General features: G+C 45.6%; 1 protein-coding gene across 2 annotated transcripts in view; it reads right to left on the bottom strand.

The window, feature by feature from the left end:
* Nucleotides 1-21,203, bottom strand: part of Gabrb3 (gamma-aminobutyric acid type A receptor subunit beta3) — a 211,522-nt gene that overhangs the window by 34,240 nt on the left and 156,079 nt on the right. For both annotated transcript variants that reach the window (XM_021250161.2, XM_004872180.4), the window contains exons 4-6: nt 19,158-19,378; nt 5,696-5,778; nt 2,583-2,720 (exon numbers count right to left, since the gene is read on the bottom strand). In XM_021250161.2, coding sequence (XP_021105820.1) covers nt 2,583-2,720; nt 5,696-5,778; nt 19,158-19,378 — 442 coding nt within the window. The remainder of the gene's footprint in view (nt 1-2,582; nt 2,721-5,695; nt 5,779-19,157; nt 19,379-21,203) is intronic.

Here is a 21,203-nt window from a genome sequence, read left to right as displayed (position 1 = left end):
AGAGTGCTCTGCACAAGCTGCACCCCTCGTCCATAGTGTCTCTTGGTCAAACTTCAGTGAGTTCTGCTGCCGCTTCACTCCTGCTGACACTGTTCAGGTGAAAGGTGGCAGGGAGTCACCTGAAGCTGCTGAGACCATGCAGGGCAGTGAGAAACCACACGGACAGGACAAGTACCATGTGCCTCTGCTGAGTGAAGATCCACGACTCTCCTCGGTATGGTGTTCAGACCTACAGCCCACGATGTCCGGTACCTGAGACATGGGTCAGCGCTGCTCTCCCACAGTGAGGGCTTCCCACAAGGTCCCCAGGGGTCCCCAGGAGCGAGGAGGAGGAGGAGGAGGAGGAGGAGGAGGAGGGGGAGGAGGAGGGGGAAGTGTGGAGGGTGAGTTGGGTGAAGCTCCCAGGCTCCTTGTTTGACTCTGGGAATGGGCATCCCTGAAACTGCAGGCCACTGCCCCGCACCTCTCCCCGAGTGCCAGCCTCCAACCCTGCAGCCTCAGGTACCGCGCACCACCAGCCTGAGCAGAGCCCCGGGGCGGAGCCACACGCACTCGGCATCCCCTCCGCCTGGCCCAGTCCAGGCCTCAAGGTGATGATGCCCGCTCAGCCTGGCCCCTTCAGTCCCGCTTAATGATGGAAACCTCACACTGCAGCGCACTCGTGGAAGGGAAAACATATGAGTGTAAGATGTAATTTTAAAATATTTTAAAGTGATGAAGTTCATGCCATTTCTTCCTGTTTGGGTAAATTGGGATGCTTTTAAAGGCCACGCTCTTGGAAGATTAGAAGGTTTTATAAATGAGTGATGGGAAGTCCCAGGCTATTCCTGGCAGATGCAGGACTCAGAGCAGCTGGTAGACGTGGTATTCCATCCTGACGGCCCAGTGGGTCTGTGAAGAGCTTGAACTCTCCCCCACACTGCCTTGTGCATTTCTCTGGCTAGGCTTAATGTGTGTTCCACTGTACACCTGCTTCAGAGACAGACTCGGCCATAGAGAGCGGTGGATTCAGGAAGATCAGTCTCAGGGGCTGCAGGATTCCAGGGGAGTCAGGGCTCCATGCAGCCCCTCTGCTTGCTTCCTGCGAAGCCACACAGATAGGAACTAGGAGATTCCATGGCAACACTCCAGTGGCTGCAACTGCCACATTCCGGACAGAAGCAGCAAGGGCTCGACCCTTCCCTGGGAGGATGCTTCCCGTGCTCTGAGCAGACCTTCGGCTCCAGATGCCTGCAGCATGGGACAGCTTCCATCCAGGCCTGGATGTAAAAAGTCACTTACTGCATCACAGGGCAGTTTTCTTGCTTGAGGACACTATTCCATAATGCTAACCGGAGTTCCTACTGTCTCCACTGCTCAGGAGGGTGGACCCCTCATCGGGTCCCCACAGGGGCTGCAGGGCATCTGCAGAACCTCTTGGGACAGAGGATAAAACAACACTGCATGAAGACGGGCTGGGCTAGGTCTGTGTCTACTTCTCATGTGCACGGTTCTCAGAGGTGGGAGGAGAGGTGCGATGCCAGTGACGACCTTGACGCAGTGTCTGCTCACTCAGTGACTATGGCCACAGGGTCAGATGTCAGGAGAGGAGGGGCATGGCCAGGACAGGTCCCTCCTGAGTGCCATGGTGGCACAGAGCAGCCACCTGACGCAGCCTGTGCATTGTGCTGGGCAGAGCAGTCACAAAGCTTCCTAGGAAAAGTGGCACCAAGACAAATCAGCTGGCCAGGGAAAGGGAAGCCAGGGTGTAGGTCCGGAGCCCTGGAGCCCAGGAGAGGCAGCAGGCCACCTGCTTTGTGCACATCCTCATGGGGCCAGGGCCAGGCTCCACCCAGCGGCTGTGCAGGTGTAAAGGCAGCTCTGGCTTCACTTAGTGTTGCCACCCCAGTCTGTGGATGTGGCAAAGCCTTAGAGTTCACAAAGCACTTTCACTTAGTATCTCACCTCCAGGCACAGCATTCAGTAAACAGACAGTGCTACCCAGAAAGCCCTGCGAGCCATCAAATACACATAGTCGGAGTTTGGTGAAACCCCAGCAAGAACAGACAGAAGTGCAGACGGTGCTGTCTTATTTTTTAACCACTGAAGGAAGAATGACGGGAAGCTCAGGGCAGGGCCACCTTCACCAGACACTATCTGAGGGGCCATGCCTCGAGAGGTGAGGCTAACTGTTCACAGCCTCAGTCCCCGGACCACCATGGCTGACTTCCAGCTGCATGGGGAAGGTGGCCAACTCTGGGAGGAGAACGCCCATCTCCTCTCGCCCTGCTCTTCCCCTTCCTGCTGCCTTAAGCCCATGAAATGCCTCCTGTGTGCCCAAGGACCTTATGAAACACTGGCTGGCTGCATCCATGTGCTCTTTTAACTTCACTGACATGCCCAGAGAGCATCTCATCCCAGGAGGTCCTTCCCATCCCTCCAAGCTTACTGATTCCCTTTAGGCATGGAAGGAACCATGCGTGTGATGGTGAATTACTGACGATGGTGCCCGTGAATGGCCTGGGAGCCACAGCCACCGATTTCGCAGAGAGACCATCATGCTGTCCAGCCACCGTCCAAGGACAGAGTGGACACCAACTCACCTGTGGCGAAGACAACATTCCTTGAGACCAGTCGGTGCTCCACAATGGAGAACTGTGGGAGCTCAATCCTCTCCACTCCAGTGACAGCCGTGTCCCCGCCACGCCAGTAGAACTCAATGTCGTCTGTGGTGTAGCCATCTAGCAGGAAAGAGAGGCAGGAACACGTGGACATGAGGCATCTCGCTTTCTATAAATGCACAGCTAAAGAAACACTCTTTGGTAAATTGGAAGTAGTGGCTTTGCGCTCCTTGGAAGATTTGTGGAAGGCACTCATCTATGAGAAATGTTGTCAACTGACTTGCAAATCTTCATTACTGGAGCTGTGCGATTTGTGTGGGGCTTACCTTGGAAAGCAGACAGACTGGGGACACGAGGGCTCTGACCAGAGTTCACTTCGTAAAGCACAGCCTCAGGGTTGCCCCAGGTGTCATGCAGAGCGGACTTAAAGTGCATCTAACAGCAAGGACTAAGGCTGTGGGAAGAGGGGATGGAGAATCTGGAAGGGCAGCTCTTCTCAGGAGTCACCAACACGTGGCCAGACAGGGAGAACCAAAAAATCAATGGTTGATCACACGGCTCTCAAGACAAAAGTAGACGCATGCTTGCATGTTTGGAGGTCCCATGGGTTTGGCACCCTTTGACGGGCCTTTTGTTGGGACGCTCCTGTCCCCTAGGGATTGGGATGGTGATGGCCTCGGAAAAAGGAGTGGTCAGCCAGAGGACGCTTCCAAAAACAGCTCCTGGCAATGCTCACGCTGGCTTGGAGATTAATCGGTGCTTCCTGAGAATGGGTGCATGACCAGAACAGCAAAGACCCACGTGATCTGTAAGGCCCAGGAGTCTCCCACGAGACCAGGTCCACCTTTTAAATCAAGACCAATTAAAACACAGATCTGAAGCCATGACTTTTAAAGGACAGACTTTTGCATTTGAGGCTATCTAACAAAAAGGTAGGCACTCAGAAATATTTGGTAGTAAACAAACAAAAGGATCAAGCCATAGGGTGAGGGCCCCACGTGACACCATCTTCCCAGCCCCATGGGCCACCTGACTGAGAATCCCGGCGCTCACCTCTGCCCCATCCCGTGTGTCCCCTCACTGTCCCGAACACGCCAGTCCTTGCTGGAAGCCCTCAAACGCTGCCCAGGGCCATCGGCAAAACAGGTCCGCAGTCCTACAAGGGCCTCAAGGGGCCTCAAGACTGGCCCTGTGCGCCTCTGCTCCTGTCCCTCCCCACAGCCCGGCCCCGGCCGGCCTCCTCCTGCTGCTCCGATCAGCCCACGGCTCCCAGGCCACCTGAGCCTTCTGCCAAGAGCGAGCTTCCAGGCTCCCTTCGCATCTGTCCTGCAGAAACTCGCAAGACCCCAGCTCCAAGCAACCCCAGGCCCTACAGCTCTTTTATCAGGCTTTATCTTCTTCAGACCGCCTGTCCTCCTTCATTTCCAGTCCACTGGTTTGCTTCCCTTCCGGAACATAAGCTCTGCGAGGCCGGCAATCTGTCTGACTTCCCTCACCTGTGGACTCACAGCACCTGCACAGGACCTGGGGCTGCAGCTGGGTGGTGCAGCACCTGGTTACTACCTACAAGGCCCCGGGCCAATCTTCAAACACAGAGTGTCTGCACAGAGGTGAAATCCAGCAAGCATTTGCTGTATAAATTCACGGAGAGAAGAATTTGCCCTTCTCTTAAGAAAGGCACACGCTCCTATTCTCCATTCCCATGCAGAGATATGAAGGCTGAGGCCACCACAAAACTGGGAGAATGCCCTTTTTCACTCAAATGTTTGAAGCAGAGATTCTTTGCAGGGGAAGGGCCTTTCTCTCTGAAAGGATTCATTTTACAGAAGACCTTCCTGCTTCTGTCCTCCATGGCGCACCATCACCCGGACAGAAGCCACATTCTCAGAAGCTACCATGTGTTCAGGCAGTTGGCACACGCGCTGTTTCCTCACTTAGCCCCCGGATTTGCTAACCTGAAACTTTCACTGTCTCATTGCAGCTGGGTCCTGTGTCCTGCGAATTTGATCCACCCACATCCTGGGATGGCCTTTCATCTGTTGGGAAATCATCGACTTTCCCCGAGCCTCTCTTCTGCATGGTAAGTGTCCCCAGGTGATCCAACTGTGCACCACTTGACATGAGTTTGTGTCCCCCGTCTTCATGGGAAGCAGCACTCAGAACACACGACGGTGCTCTGCTGAAGAAGGGATGGGACAGAACCTGAGTCCCGGCCTCCCACCCACACAGCCATGGGCCCCTATGTGCATGCACGGAAATGTCCTTCTCGCCACAACTGCATCACGTGATATTCCAGAGACAAGGCCACCTGACTGCCAGAACTTCAGTATGAACCATGACAAGCCTGAACCAATGGGCAAGTCAAGACAGTCTGTAATGGCTCAACATCAGCGAGGAAACCAAGAGCGACATCCTGCTATGCCACGAGGTGTGGCGCAGGTAGCGGGAGGGACATCTGCTTATTAGCTGGCCTAGATGCAGCTCTTGCCCCTCTGTAGAAATATTCAACACCGAATCATCAATAAAGCATCCGAGTACTCCTCAAATTGAAGAAAACTGCCAAGATGCAGAACGGCCTGCGTGTGTGTAAAGCTGAGATCCAGGTGAAAAATGAGATTTACTCCAACTGCCCAGGGTCCCCGCGGTGCAGCTGCTCATGCGTGATGGAACACACGTAAGGAGCTCGCATCTCGTGCTCGCTCTCCTCTTGCTGAATGGACTGGGACGAGGAGCATTTGTTTTCTCATACCTCAGCCCAGTGAATAGGCTCTCCTAATCAGATTACAGTGATGGCTCGTTTGTCCTGAATGTCTCTCTGTCACTGTCTCTCTTTCTCTGTGCTTCTATTTCTTTCCTTCTTTCTCTCCCCTTCCTGCCTCTTTGTCTGTCTCTCTGTCTGAGTCTCCTTCCATTCTCCCTTCCCTACCTCTGTTATGAGACTGAAATTTCCAGACAGGAGTTAAACCTGTAATTTTTAAGATAGTTAAAAAAGTATGTTGAGAACATAATCAGTGCCTTGGAAAAGCTGCTGAATAACAATAAGGAGAACTAAAACACAAAGTAGGAGAAAAAGAAATGCAGATGCAGATACACACAGCTTTCAATTTCCAGAGTGCAGTTCTGCTCATCCAGCGGGTACCTCCTGAGGTCCATCATGCACGCAGCCGTGGTGGTGATCCTGCAACAGAGAGTGGGGGTCAGCAGTGGGCTGAGGAGCGCATGGGAACCGCTTCCACCCAGACCCTGCATACGATCCCTGCCACAACACACACTGTGAAACCTAGATGACAAACTCCTTGTGTGTGCTAGACACCAGCCTGACCAGGAAAAACAATACAGAAGCTAGATGTGGTGACATGCCTGTAATCTCAACACTGAGGAGGCTGAAGCAGGAGGATTTCAGGGAGTTTAGGGCCAGCCTGGGCTATATAGTGAGTTCAAGGCCGGCCTGAATGACCTAGTGAGACCCTGTCTCAAAAAACAAAACAAAGAATTAATACTATACAATATAATGTCTTGAAATACATATACATATAGCAGGTAGATTGAGGTATTAACATAGACACTACTTCACATATTGTTTTTGTGGTGAGAATAGTTAAAATATATTCCCTTGGAAATTTCCCAGTGTACAAATACATTGTTATTAACTATAGACACCATGTTGTAATACAAAGTTTAAACCACATGAAATTACTCCAGGCTTGTTGATGTTGGAGAATCAGGGTTTCTAAGCAAGATCTTGCCTTCAGGTTGTATCGGTCCCCTTGTCTACTAGATATTGTCTTTCTAGTACAGACAGAACTAATGTTTGGGAAAAACTGATTTGATTAAAACTGAGTTCCTTGGTTCTCCATGTGACGTGTTAAAGTGCGACATGCCCACATGCCTCATTTGGGAACTCTGAACCAGGCTTCTGCTTGTCCTGGCTCTGTGATGGTTGTCTGTGGGCTGGATTCTAATACCCTAGAGCTTTTCACCAAGTGACCATCCATCTTTTCAAAGAGAATATTTGGCTTCTCTTACTGATTATGAATCAAAACTCCTAGAGTTAACTTCCCTTGGGGCCAGTTAAAGCCATGGAAAGAATTTAGACTGTGGACCAAGCACAGTTAAACTGCCCTAGGCAATGGTTTACTGACCACACATTGGGAAAAAGCACTTCCAGAAATCAATCTCTTCCTGCTGTGCCATGACCTCATCTGAGGGAAGCCAGCCCACTCAAAGCCACTGCTGAAAACACAGTAAATGGGCCGCCACGTTTCACACCATTCTGTAGAATCCCACCCCTCTCCCTTCACTGCGACCATGAATCAAGGACAGGTGGCCAGAGATCTATGCCTGGCCAGAGCTAAAAGGCAGAGTGGAGCTACAGGGCTTCTCCATCATGGAAATAAATTAGACTGCAAAGGTGAGAGCAGAAGTGGCCATATTTACAGGCTTGAGATGCAGTGGTTTTCAAATTGGAGAGCAAAGGATGAGAAAGAACCAAACAGAAGTAGAGGAAATGCAGAGTAGGTAGAGAAGGAAATTGCAGGAGCTGCACCGCTTCCTCCATGTCCCGGGAGCACCATTCTCCTAGCCCTCAGGAAATGTGCAAGGCATGCCCTGCCACATCCACCCAATGGTGGATCCTAAGAAAGACGGAGTAAAAGTACTTTCTCCTGGGATTCCTAGAGTCAGCGTTGATCCCGCCGGCCTTCTAGTCCCACCTTTCTTGAAGCCCGGTCTTACCAAGGTGATGTGAGCCAGCCCTGTTCCCAGGGACACACGGCAGCCAGAAGTCTAGGCTGTGCTAGTTCTGATGGGCTGCTCACATTTAACCTAAATGAAGGCTTTCAGGGAATGGAGGAGCAAGGCATGTTAGCATGTGGTTAGGCAGCATGTTGAGGAAGATTTTATTTTTCTGAGTTGAAAGAAGCAGTGAGGGAAATTGCCAACATACTCAGAAAACAAGGGCCGATGTGAAATTTTCTGTATGAACAGAAGGCATGTGCTACACTGTACATGCGATGTATTGTGTGTGGCCTGCACAGTGGTGCACGCGTGTTCTTTCCACGTGTCGCCAACACTTGCAGTTGTCCTAGAATCAAGAAGTACGTCGCACTCTGTGATCTAGAACCAACGCGTGGCTCTTGGTCCGTTTTTCGACAGCATCTTATTTGCCAGCCAACTGAAATCCCAGCCTCACAGATTCAAATTCTGGCACGTTTTATGGCAGACTGACAACCCAACATCCACACAAGATGTCTGTGAGGCAAAATTAGACTAAAAGTGCGGAAATTATGACTTTTTATGAAGAAGAGAAAAAGACTTCTACTGGAAATGTTCAAACTTAAATTTCCCTACATGTTTTGGCACCTGTTCATTTGAATGAGTTAAAAATTAAGATTATTATTTCTTATTATTTGGTTTTGTATTTCCCAAACCGACCCCAAACATATTCACGTGCACAAGCTCACGCACGTGCACCCACACACACATGCACATGAATTGTTTGGGGACACTGTGTGCATCAGTCTCACACTTATTGTGATATTATGGAGAGTGCATCATGGAAATCAGAGAGGGGATGGAGATGCTAAAATAAGTGGAAAGAGTGTGCCTGTCTTCTCATCAATGACTATGGTTTTTCCACAGTTAGGATTTGTCCAGAGTGGCTCATTTTGGTGTAATATTGGGCATAAAATGGAGCCTTTTTTCTACTCACTTGAGGAATAACAAAGCGAACTGCATTTGCTGTTCATGTTCTTTTGGAAGAAACACATAGACAATCCTGCTAGGGTGGAGAGAGAGACACAAAAGCCCACTCGTACTCCAAGAAGTGACACACAGGTGAAAACTGAGAGAACAGACCTGTAGGGCCACTGAGATAGAAAGGATAGCGAAGGGGAAAAACAGGTGGAAGCAGAAAGAGACCACACAGCTGTTTTGTGTACTAGAACCACTCACCCAACTACAAAACCTTCATCCAGGTTGACTAAACTCATGGTGCCTCAGAGAGCAGACTTTCTGAGTGAGATGAGTGAAATTCATACAATTGAGACTTTTCAGAAATCACAGAACAGTGGAGGAATTTTAAAGCCTGCAGAAATGAGGTCTTGAGCCCAGTGAATAGATATTGTCCAAGGGCAGACAAGCCCCAACAACATCTAGGCTCGATTTGTGTGACTGCAACACTCACACATGCATTCTATGTAATCAGTGCCAAGCCCCACGTCCGTATTCCTCTGTGACCTGACAACTCCACTCTCATTTCTAACGGACAGTGGTAAAGCCAACCAAACAGAATCCAGCATGACCATATCACTCTCAGTAGACCCTCTTTCATGTGCTTATTTTCTGTTTTTTGATCAGGAGACAGGAATGTTGAGAGTCTTTATGGCTGCAAGATATGCTCATGATAGAAAAGTAGAAAGAGAGGTGGCCATGTGGCAGGAAGAATAGTGGTACTCTCTATGTCTTTTCTTTACAAATATGCACATTTGAGGATGCTGAAAGTAGAAAGTAAAAACAAAAACAATCAATCAAATAAAAGATGTTGACGGAGCGGGGGCAGGGGGGAGACAGGGAGAGAAGTAAAGAGTACAGATGATAAAGAAACAATACCAGATACAATTCAAAGTTTTCGGAGGAAAAATAATCAGCAGAGAAGCTCAAGGAAGACCAAGCAGAAAGGTTTATATTTAAACTGATCTCTGGTTAATGTACTACATTTGGATAGAAAGAATAAGGAGGATGAGAAGAAGGAAGAGAAGGAAGAGGAGGAGGAGGAGGAGGAGGAGGAGGAGGAGGAGGAGGAGGGAGGAGGAGGAGGGGAGGAAAGCAGAAAATATATAGCAAATGAGGGTTGTGGCAGGAGCAAAAGTTGGGAAATAGAATGCAGAAGTGAACAACTGCAGAGGGAGAAGGAATGACAGGGATAACTACAGTGCAGGCTTCATCCCCTAACCTGAAGAGGAGAGGATGAGGTTAGGGACTCTTCCTGGGTCACACTGCATGGGTCGAGGGTGCCCAGGGTCTTTCCTATGCAGCCCATAGCAAGCAGAAGTCACAGAAGGCAGCCTAGTGTGCTGGGGTGCTCTGGGCAATGGGCTCAGGACACGCACTTTGGCGCCGTGACACCAGAAGAACCCTCCCACCTTTTCCTCTCTCAAGATCTTTATTTGTCAGTACATCATTGAGTTACCTCTCTACCTTCTACCCTTTCATTTTAACCAGAAAGACTCTCTTTTAAAATTTCTTTTAGAGCAGGTAGTAGAAATACCTTCTTTTATCTGTTGGTTATCTGGGAGGATCTTAATTCCTCCTGATTTCTGAAGGATAGTTTGCCAAATAAGAAAGAGTTCACTGATAGCTACTGTCTTTCAACACATTAAATACATGATCTCACTATCTTCTGGCAAAAATCAGGATGGTGGTCATTGTTTTGAGTATCCCTTATGTATAGTATATTATTTTTCATCTTTTTATGATATTTTTCTCTTGATGCTTTTAAGATTCTCTCTTGATCTCTGATGTTTGAAAATTCTATTGTAAGATGTTTCAGTGTAGATTTCTCTTATGCCAATTGGAATTCACTGAGTTTCTTGGATTTGTAGATACATTTTCCCAACAAATTTGGCAAGTTTTCAGCCATTTTTTTCTTTACAAACTCTGTCTCTTTCTCCTTTTCACCTCCTGGGACTCTTATAACACATATTTTGATTACTCAATTACAAGTCTTTTAGGCTCTGTTCACTTTTATTTCTTTTTTCTTCTTGTTTTACCAATTCAAAATTTTGAACTGTCCTATTTTAAAGTGTCTGTTGATTCTTTCTTTTGCTCACTCAAAGATAATGCTGGATCCCTTTAGTCAATTCTGGAATTATAATTTTCAGCATCAGAATTTTTCTTTGGTTCCTTTTCATAATTTCCATTTGCTTACTTATTTTTAATTTAAGTTTTACATGTAATTTTTCCCATTTCTTTAATTCTTTCTTCATGTTTTCCTTTACTTTCTTTGAGAAGACAGACCATTTAAAGTCTTCATCAATTAGACATTAGATCTAATGTCCATGTCAACATATTTTGTTTCTTTGAATTAAGTATGTTTTTCTCTTTCTTTGTAGGCCTTATCATTTTGTTCCTGAGTATCAGAAATCAGATTCTTTTTTTAAATCAAGATTTACTGCTTTTGAATTTAATAATCTATTTGTTCTGAGATGTTTCTAAACTTTGTAAAACAAGATTATTCCCTGCTGAGTGGGATCAGTGACATTTCTGTCCATTTCACTCATGTCAGCTAATGTTTTAGCACAGGTTTCTCTGAGTACCAAGAGCTTAAATGAACAAACAAACAAACAAAACCAAAACAAACACACAGCCATTTCTCCACATTTTTGCAGATTGGTGACATGCTGGGGCATTCTCTAACCTCTTAGGCTTACTCTGAGCCAATGAATTAGCCCAAAGCAAAAACTTAAAGTCTTAGGACTTCTATGACCATGTCTTTCTTGGACACGTGCATGACTTCTAAGTCCCTGCATATGTGGCTGATCTTTCTAATTTACCAAAACATCTCATTCCTGCCTCTCCTTTATGCCTTACATGGCCTATTTTATGTCTCTAACCCACAGCACTTGTTCCAGGTGTCTGTGGGTTTGCTGTCATTTTGTAGCTTTTGTGAGTAGTGTCCATCTCTTTTCTTGACTATATTTTGAGTTATGCAAAACACAGATAAACACTTTACTTCAATCCTTCAGGTATTCTCCACACAGCTTAAATATATGCACTTAAGGCTGGGGATTTAGCTCAGTGGTTTCGCCACCTGCTGCGCAAGTTCAAGGACCCGAGTTTGATCCCCGGTACCCAAAAAAAATACCCACTTAATAATCTGTTTGGGAACTGGGATCCACCTGCTCAAGACCAAAACTGTGCCCGTCCTAGGGAGTTGCTGGAGGAAAGGCAGCACAAATACTACAAAATTTCTCATTTCTCTGAATAGTTTTTTCTTAATTGGTCAATTGTTGCATAGCTTGGACTGCATGGTCTGACTTATTATACAGCATCTAAATAACTGAACTCACAGAAGCAACAGAGCAGGACAGCGGTCACCAGAGGCTCAAGGGCAGGAGAGGATGGGAAGAGGATGGTCGCAGGGTGCAATATTTCAGGAAGACAGCAGGAATTTGGTGAATACAGTTAAGAGAATACTGTCCATTTAAAAATTGCTAGGAGAACAAATTTCAAATGTTCTCACCACAAAATTTATAAATTATTTCAGGTGAGGAATATTTTAACTAGTTTGATATAACTATTCCACACTGTGTTCATAAACCATAAAATCACTTTGTACTCCACAACAATATATAATTATAAATTGTCAACTTAGGATAAAATTTTAAAAAGAATGAAACAAGGTAGAATATGAATATATCACAGTTACAGATAAATAAGAAACTGTACAAATACAAATAGTAAAGTTTGCCACTTGCTAATATTTTAAAAATCTACGGTCAATCTTCTCATTTATGATTGTTAAGAATAAATGTCATGAATTGAGGACATATGATTTATTTATTCACTATTAAATCTTGACCTATGACACCATTTCTAGAAACTAATTTGACAGTCTCTGTCCTTCTTCAAAACACACACACACACACACACACACAACATACACACAATGGAAGCAAAAGAATGAGGAATAGCTACATTAAACTGAAACGCAGGTCATCCTTCATGGTGGGACACAGAAAGCACACCTACTATAATGGAAATTGAGAAGACATTATACCCTATTACCTATTGTCCACCAATACTCTGGCAATTAAGTGAATGAAATAACCCAGGAAACACAAATGAGGATAAAAACATAAGCAGTATGACTATAAAACTTCATAGAAGGACTGTTAGAAATAATAAGAGATTAGCCAGGTTGGACATGAGTTTGGATAGATGTGTGCATAAAAATAGTTATAAACTTATTTGATAGATCTATATCTTTCTCACTTTTCAGTGAAAGCCAACTAGAAAAACAATGGAAATGGGTCCCATTCTTTATACTACCACGCTTTTTAAAAATTGAAATAAATTTATCAAGAATGGAGAAAACGATCAAACTTTACCAAAAGCCATAAAGACAAGAATGGATGCAGACACATTATGTTCATGTGAAAAAAAATGACTCTAAAGTTTTGGTTTTTCTAAATTAGTGTTTAATGAGTATAATGCCAACATCACAAACTATATTTTTAGAGATCAGATAAAGCAAATAACTCTAAAGTCACTGGAAAAAATAAGCCAATTAACTGTTAGGTCTAATAACTAACCATTTAAAAACAAAAAAACTGGACAGCTAGCTACCTCACATCTTACTTCAAGATAAATTTCAATTAAGTAAAAATCTAAGTAGAAAATACGAAAATGCTAGCTGTATTTCCTGTCCCTGGGTCACAATATTGGACACACACAATTTAAAGGAGGAGAGGGTTAATTTAGCTCATGGTTTAAGGAGATTCAGTCCATAGTCAGCTGGTCCCAAGGCAGAAACATCATGGCAGAAGGGTTTGGTAGAGAAAAATGCTTAGTTCACAGTGACTGGGAAGGAGAGCCAGAGAGCAGTGCCAGAGAGGAGGGGCCAGGAGCCACACATAGTACCCAGGGTTTGCCTCCATAACCTGCTCAGACACACCCAGAAGTGTGCTTTTCTAATCCTCTCAGCAGCTTCCAAGCCAATCCAGCTAATACAATAAGCTTCATCACCACACTAGTGCTACAGAGAGAAAAACAGGAATTCAAATTTAACCCACATACCTTTTCGCAGCAAGTACTATTGTAGACTTTGGGAATACAACAATAAATGAGATAGAGACAATACTCTGAGATAGTTTATATTCTGAGGATGACTTCCCCAACATCACAAATAAGAAGGGTAGCTGATAAGAAGAGCAATAATTGATAAGATAATTATCAGATCTGAACAGGTGCCAAGATAAAAATGTAACAAGGTGACATAATGGAAAGTGAATAAATGATCTCAGCAGGGCTCCCCTTATGAGGGCAAGGATTGAACTGTCTTCAATTACATAATTACATAATTACATTATAATGATGCTAAAACATGAATGTGAGATGTGATCAAAATATATGGCAAGCGATTTTTTTAATGTATTGCAATAAAAGACATGCACGAATCTCCCTCAGAATCCTCTCCCTCACTTGGAACACATTTATCCCACATTTCAAAGTACTCTTTCATGTGTGTCTGTATGAGGTATGGTCAAACATTTGGTGAATGTTGCTGAGCACCGTCCACGGGAAAGACTGGCTTCTAAGAACATTATGGTGTGTCCTTATTAGGCTTTACACCTGAAATGTCCCCTGAGGCCTCACATGTTCAGAAGTGGGCTTTTGAAAGGTGACTGGATTATAGGGTGCTAGAGCTGACTTGCCATCAGGAGGGGCCACTGCTGGATGACAGGAAGATTACATCTCCCTCCCCAGATCTTCCCTTCTCTCTCTGCTTCCTGGATGCTTTCCTCCAGAGGAGACCTTTTCTCATGCCATTTCTGTGTTTGCACCTGCCAGCCGTGGATTGAAACTTTCGAAACTGTGAGCCAAAGTAAACCTCTCCTTCAGTTGTTGGGTATTGTGTCTCAGCAACAAGGGAAACAACTAAGACAGTCCTCCTTCACTTTATTCACCAGATGTGCTACTGTGCAACTTTGGGTCTTCCCCAAAGTCAAAATGACCATGAAAGGTAAATGTTTTGAATCAAGTCAGAACACTAAGCAACTAAAGACACTCATGAGATAGATCTTCCAGAACTACTGCAGACAGGGGCAAGAACAATGGAATAAGTACCGCATTTGAAGTAAAGAGGAGTATTTTGAGGGAGATTAACGACAATGTGTGTTTTATTGTAATAACATTCTTAAATTTAAACATTAACCACATTTTTCGATCATGCCACATATCTAGTGGCAGGGTATTCTGCATCCAGAAAAGAGACAGGAGACGGCCTGAGAGAGGTACACGTAGTCCACATACGGCAAGTGTGATGAGTGAAGAGAATATCAGTTGAAAGGGAACTGTTAGAACCACTGGAGCCAAATTATTAAGAAATCACTGTGATTTAAACTAAAGTATGAGATGATACCTTCAAGTGAGAGCAAAGGGGATGTTATAAGGGAAAATAGAAACAATGCCTATAAAGAAGGGAAAAATGAGCACACTGGGGAGACAGGGCAGCAGAGATATGTATGAGCTTGAGTTTAAAGTGAGATGGGGGATTTTCCGCAGCCCTGAGCACAGAAGAAAAGGGACTATTTTTAGTACCCTTAATAACGATAAATCCCAAAGCAAGTGTCACAGTCCTGAAGATAACATATAATCACTGCTGAGAATATAAACTGGCACAATCCCTTCTAGAAAGCAATCCATCAACCTTGCTCACTTACCTAAACACAACTGGGGAAGAGTGCCAGACCGAGTATTTAGGAGGAAAGCACACTTCCATTCAAGTCAGGTGGGCCTTCACACTGCTCTGAGCTTACGTCTTCTCTGGGGTAAGAGCTAATTGTCCAGAAGCACATGTTTCTAGCTTCAGAATAAGGTGCTAGATAAATCAATTAGAATGACTTAATTTGAATATTCTGAAATTCTTTCTAGCTTTGCTTTAATACTGCAAGCTTTAAAGTACAGAAATGATGTTAACAATTTAAAATCCATTTTAACAGCATATATATTAATTAACATATGACAATATATTGTCCAACAGATTTTTAAGCAGCCTTCTCAGACAAAATGAATGACCTAATTTTGGTGACGGTCACTCAATCTCAGAGTCCTAGGTGCTTCTGGAGGAAGCTGAGTTCTACTTGTGACCTCCAATGAGCCCCTGACATCAGAGAAGTGGACTGGAGATGGGTGGAGGAAAGACCAATGCTGAACTGGGCAAGTGAGACAGTCCACGACACTGAGGTCTGGAGCCTGAGAAGGGCCAGGAAGGTGGCAATGGGACAGGGGCTCCGCTGTCTCACCGACAGTGCAAAACCCTGTCCCATTCCGGAGGAAAAAAGAAAACTGGGTGGGACAGGACCAAGGCCCCCGGCATCTCTCAGCCCAGATGGTCCTGGTGCCTTCAAGGGTTTGGCTGCACAGAGGACTCTGGGAGAACAGCGCCCCATTTTGGGGTGTGGGGCAAAAGGCCTTGTGCGAGCAGCCCTGGCAGCACATGCTGGGCTGGACCCCTGCAGAGGCTTAGCTCATCACTGCGATCAGCGGGGCTTGTGAGGGAGAATGCAAACTAGTGCTGGCCCAAGTCAGAAAAATGGTTCCCCATTTACAACAACCTCTGCCCACTCTGAGAGCAGGACCTCAAGCATCCATGAGAGCAGTCAGGGACTACTTTTGCAGTCATTAGAACGAAGGATCAATGGTTTCCCAGAATAAGGCTGAGCTAATGCATGAACCTATGTCATGGGTGGCTTATCCACAGCCGAAGAACCTTGGCTATCCTAGATAGGGCCAAAGCCCTCATCCATCTCAGTGCTGCCATGGCTGGCACATATAAGAAGAGGAACCCAGAGGCACAAAGTCCTGCCTGACCTAACAGTGTGGGCTCCTACTGGGTAGACAGGTAGAGCCAAGCTGTGTCCAGTGGTGAGAAAAGTCCCATCATAAGACCTCAGAAACACAGCCAGTCCAACCCAAGAACATGGCCAGTAGGAAAGTGACACATGTTCGGTGGGACCTTCCTCCACAGTACCTTCCCAGGAGAGCTGCAGCAACCCAGGGCCCATAAGCTTTCTGGGATGGGGAACTTAGCTTTCATGTTCTCAGCTGTTCCCGTCTCCACAACCATGCATAGTACACATAGTCCTCATCAAACAATGGCTCAAATCACAAGTTTTCAATTTTACAATGATGTGAAACATATGTGTGCAGTAGAAATCATACATCAAATTTTGAAGTTTGTTCTTTTCCCAGGCTGGCAATATGCAGTGCGATTCCCTCTTAATAATGCTGGGCATCAGCGGGAAGCACAACAGGATGCTATGCTGCCAGCTGCCAAGTTCAGGAACTTAGGTGCATTTCCATGCATTTTTTACTGGATAGCATTTTACATTTCCAATGGGTTTATTGGGACTTAACGCTACTGTTCAGTCAAGGAACATCTACACTTAGCTACCAAAAGGACAAATGAGGATGAATGTACAGCTGGAGTCACAGCGGCTCAGCCTTGGTTGGCCACATCAGCAAGTACACCGATGAAAAGGGAGGTGAGATTCGAGGGCAAGAACAGAGTGGCCCACAGTGTGAACAGTCATGGCTCGCTTTTATCGGAACACACACACACAGACTTTGGAGCACATCGACAAACAGTACCCAAGTTTACACAGAAGAGCATAAAATGAATACATGTACATGTGCATTTTTAAAAAATGAGTATCTTCAATACTCTTTGGTCTAAATTTTCTAATTAATAGCTGCAAATATATGTTTTTTTAAATATCAAGGCAGAAATATCTAGATGAGCTGATTTCTAAGAAGTCAGAGGACATCATGCAGTGGCCATGCGCATGCAGAATATAACAGTTAGCCTGCAGTTGGGAGATTTTCTTTATGACAGCTTGCCTACATTCATAAAAATCTGAAGAATTGTTTCAAAAATAGGAGATTCAAAATACAGTTCTAAGTAGTATCTGGAGACTACACTTTAATAAATTCAGCTACATCTATAAGAAATCTATTTGCTGATTTAGCAGGTTATTTGAAAGGCATAATGGATATAACTTTGACTAGAAAGGTAAAACAAGTTTCTCAAAGCTTATTATTCCATTATTATTTAATTGTTACATGTAAACTTACAGGTAGGTCAAGTGTTAGCAAAAGACAGAATTTTTAAAACTTTTTCTTGTTTTTTGTCTTATTCTTATCTGTTTTGTGATGCTTACTCCAACACTTTCAAATAAAATTTCAAAATTTATTACAGCACTCTCATGCCTATTACATAACTCTATTCCAAAAGCATTAAAGCTATTTGCTTTTAACAAAAACATAGTAATATACTCTAGTTCTGGTAAGAAAATCAAGAATGCAAAAACAAAACTGGAGAGAACTCAAATAGCAAGTTTTGTTTACAAAGCTAAAATATCAGAGATTGATTTTCATATTTGCATCTTGTGGCTTTCCCATGACTACACACACATACACACATGCACAAGGGCGTGGACACCCAGGTACACACATGCACACACATGCACGCACAGTCATTCACATGCACATACTGACTGCTTCAGCCTCCACTCTGGGGAGGTGGGAGGCAGGTAAATGGCTCCTCACTTCACATTCACAAGGCTTCTGGATAACCTTTTGTACAAATGATATACTTGACAGAACTTCCAGAATTTTACAATCACATCTTTCATTTTTGGGCAAAAATATAAAATGCTGAAAATTTCCCCAAGAAACTTCACAGGCTCTTTTAAAGGCCTAGGCTCTTGGTTGACATGTGCTGCTTTTTCTCTTACAATTGAAAAAGTCTGATTTGGCAGAAATCCTAAATTTTGCTCTAATCCTGTGGTTTCCTACCTAAGTGAATGTTCAGTAATTCCCTCTACTCATCTTGAGGCACTAAAGGCCACAATGGTGTGGATTTCAGTTTATATTGTTATTTCCACCTTTAGCTGTGGAGTCTTCTTTAGAAAGCTGTAGACTCACAGCAGTTGGAGATGTCTTTCTCCATGATATCCATATGAGCTCCATTCAGTACTGTGAGCTACTCCCAGAATGGACATGTGTAGGCCGAGAAACATACACACACACACAAACACACACACACACACACACCATTCGAAAACAAAATAAAAGTCACTGCAAAGCAGTGCAAGAGGCAAGAGGTTTTATGAGTACCATTTGGCAAGTTAAAATTCAAAGTAAGTAAGGACCAGCAGTGACAGGTTAGACAGGCCACCCCCAGAAGGTCTGCTGGTTCCCAGGGCCCCCGCCTCAGCTCAGCGAGGCAGCCTTGCTTCTCCATATGAGCAACTGTGCTGTAAAACCTGGAGAGAGCTCTCCTCCTCTGGAAGTCACTCTCTTAGTCATTCCTATAAATATCCATGGCTCCAGCTCAATGAAGCTCTGTGGAGACTCTCCCTTATAATTTGCATAGCAGACATCTTTTCAGCTGTCAGATAGCTTTGAGAAAACTTTATGAAAGGCTCTGCAGTGTCAGGGCAATATTAATTACAGGCCTTTGTGGCTGTGATGTGGGAAATCCGTCCTGGGGGAATCTGCGTTCTCAGATATGGCAACCCAATTACAGACAGTCCATCCAAGGAGGCTGCTTCGAGGCTGCTTTGAGTCTGCTTGATGGCTATTTTTAGTCACAGCAATGCCCCACATCTTAGGGTGATGAAATGTTTTTCTTCCACAAAGCTCAAAGGGTTTCATGGATGCTTCCTACTTAATCTGAGGACATGGCTTCACTCACTATCATCATCTCAACTGAGAAAATCAACCCCCGCATACCATGCAACTGCAAAATTGGCCCCCAAGAGGCGGACAGACCTGAGCCCGTACAGCACCGTCCCATCAGGGTGTAGCCGAATCATGCGGTTTTTCACTGTCACTCCGTGCACAAATGACTTTTTGTCATTTAAGAAATAGGTGTCGGGCACCCACAGCTGGTCAGCTACTCGATTGTCAAGCGTGAGGTTGAGAGGGATCCCAGAGTAGGCGAGCCTTTTATCTCTCCAATATTGTTGAAAATACATGGTTAAAGTATAATCCTGCAGGGGTGGGGGAGAAAAGAAAAGAGCAAATTAGTTTGTGTGCAGCTACGGGTGTAATTCCTCCATAACTGGCCAAATTTAGGGTGCAATCCTCACTCCTCAGTGAATATCTAGGAGAAATGGGTGTCACTTTTAAGCAGAACAGGAAGCAGTGGTTGATCCTTATAAATGCAATACAAGGCTGAATGGACGCCTTTTATGAATAGACATGTGTTGTGCATGAACTTAATGAACAAGGAGACCAGACAGTCTTTTAGGAGATAACCACATAGAAATAAGGCTGCTGGCAGGGACCCTCATGGCTCACAGGTGAGCTACCTCCCACCAGACAGACCGGCGCTCTACCCACCTACCGCAGATGAGCTCCAGCTACACACTGTCTCTGCAACTGAAGCCACTTTCCCTCATTCCACCTTCTGTGAGGCTATAAATACAAGCCTTCCACAAACAGCCCTGGAGATGGAATGGCCTGCGGGAGGGCTTTATACTCCACCTATCACAGACTCTCTTTCCTTCAGCTCACTGAGGCCATTTCTGGGTTAACTGGGCCATAACATCACCTGGAGACGATGACACATCGGTCTGGGGACACGGGCCCCGGGCGCCACTGTAGAACCAGGAGATGGGCCACAGCGCTGCTGCTGCCGCCGCCACACAGGCTGCAGACAAAATTAGCAAACTCCCCTGCAGAAGACTCTGCTCTTCACAAAGCAAGTAGTTCAGTGGGGAAAAGGCAAATCAGAGGGTAGACACGGGGGAAAGAGAAATTGTTTTGCTTTTTCTTTTTTTTCCCCCTTCATTTAGGGGTTGCAAGCTCTGTTTAATTCCAAAATGATGAAGTCCCAAATATGGTTATAATCACAGGACATCTGAACCCCACTGTGGAAGAGTCTGAAAAGAAAAGGCGAACAGGGAGGGAAGAGCTTCGTTGTCCACACAAGGCAAGGAGCCCTCTGAGTCCCCAGACTGCCAGACCGGTCTGCAAACACCTTCACTTTCTGAATGGTGCGCTGGGTGGCAAATCACTAGGAATCCACCCCACACACAGATCCTCTGGAAGCCCAAAGGGCTGCTTTCCTCTGCCCATGGGCAGCTCTTGGTGATGAGGCTCCAACAAGGCCAATTTATCACTGCTCTCAGCGGTGTTTTGGCACAGAGACTTAGGGGGGACAAAGATCAGATGCCAACTCTATTTCTAGTTGTACACAGCAAGAGGAAGTGGGAAAACCCACATACACTGAACGATGTGCTTTAAATCGTAAGACCCCAAACTTTGGAGAAGGAGGCAAGGAAATGCAAATGGGCTGGCTAGTCCTTAGAGAAGTTTGCTCTCACAGTGAAGGAGAGGTTGCGTTTGAGCAGATGAGAAAAATGGGACTTTCACCCCAGGACCTTCCATGGGCAGAGCTCCGGCCTGGCGCTACCTGCAAGGATGCTCCCCCCAACCCCTGCCAAGTGCAGCCTCTCACTCTGAACACAGGCTCCAGGCAGCTGCGCAGTGGGAAGGAAATGGAGAAAGCACTGGGGAGCACTGGCAGGCACAGAGCCCATGGGCAACTCTGAGGATTTGGTCCTGTTGGAAAGCAGGGTTCAGGGTGCTCAGCAAGGACAGGAAGGTGGAGAACCTCAGCTGTTCCCTCCCAGCCAGCGGGAGCCATTTCGCTCCAGTGCAGCAGAGGGGCACTGCCAGCTGTATTCACCTTGTGCCTTTTATTGTCTCTGTTATGCTTTGACATCTGGGCCTTGCTGACCCTAGAGGGGCCGCCCCTTCCAGGGCTCCCCAATTCTCACAGAGTCAACAGCTGCTCTGAGACCACACCTT

The sequence above is a fragment of the Heterocephalus glaber genome, unplaced genomic scaffold (assembly GCF_053883595.1).
Source record: "Heterocephalus glaber isolate CG9 unplaced genomic scaffold, H.glaber_assembly_v1.0 deba00001531, whole genome shotgun sequence".
Taxonomy (NCBI): Eukaryota; Metazoa; Chordata; class Mammalia; order Rodentia; family Bathyergidae; genus Heterocephalus; species Heterocephalus glaber.
The sequence above is the reverse complement of the archived record's forward strand: the minus strand, read 5'-3'. Positions and strand labels throughout refer to the sequence as shown.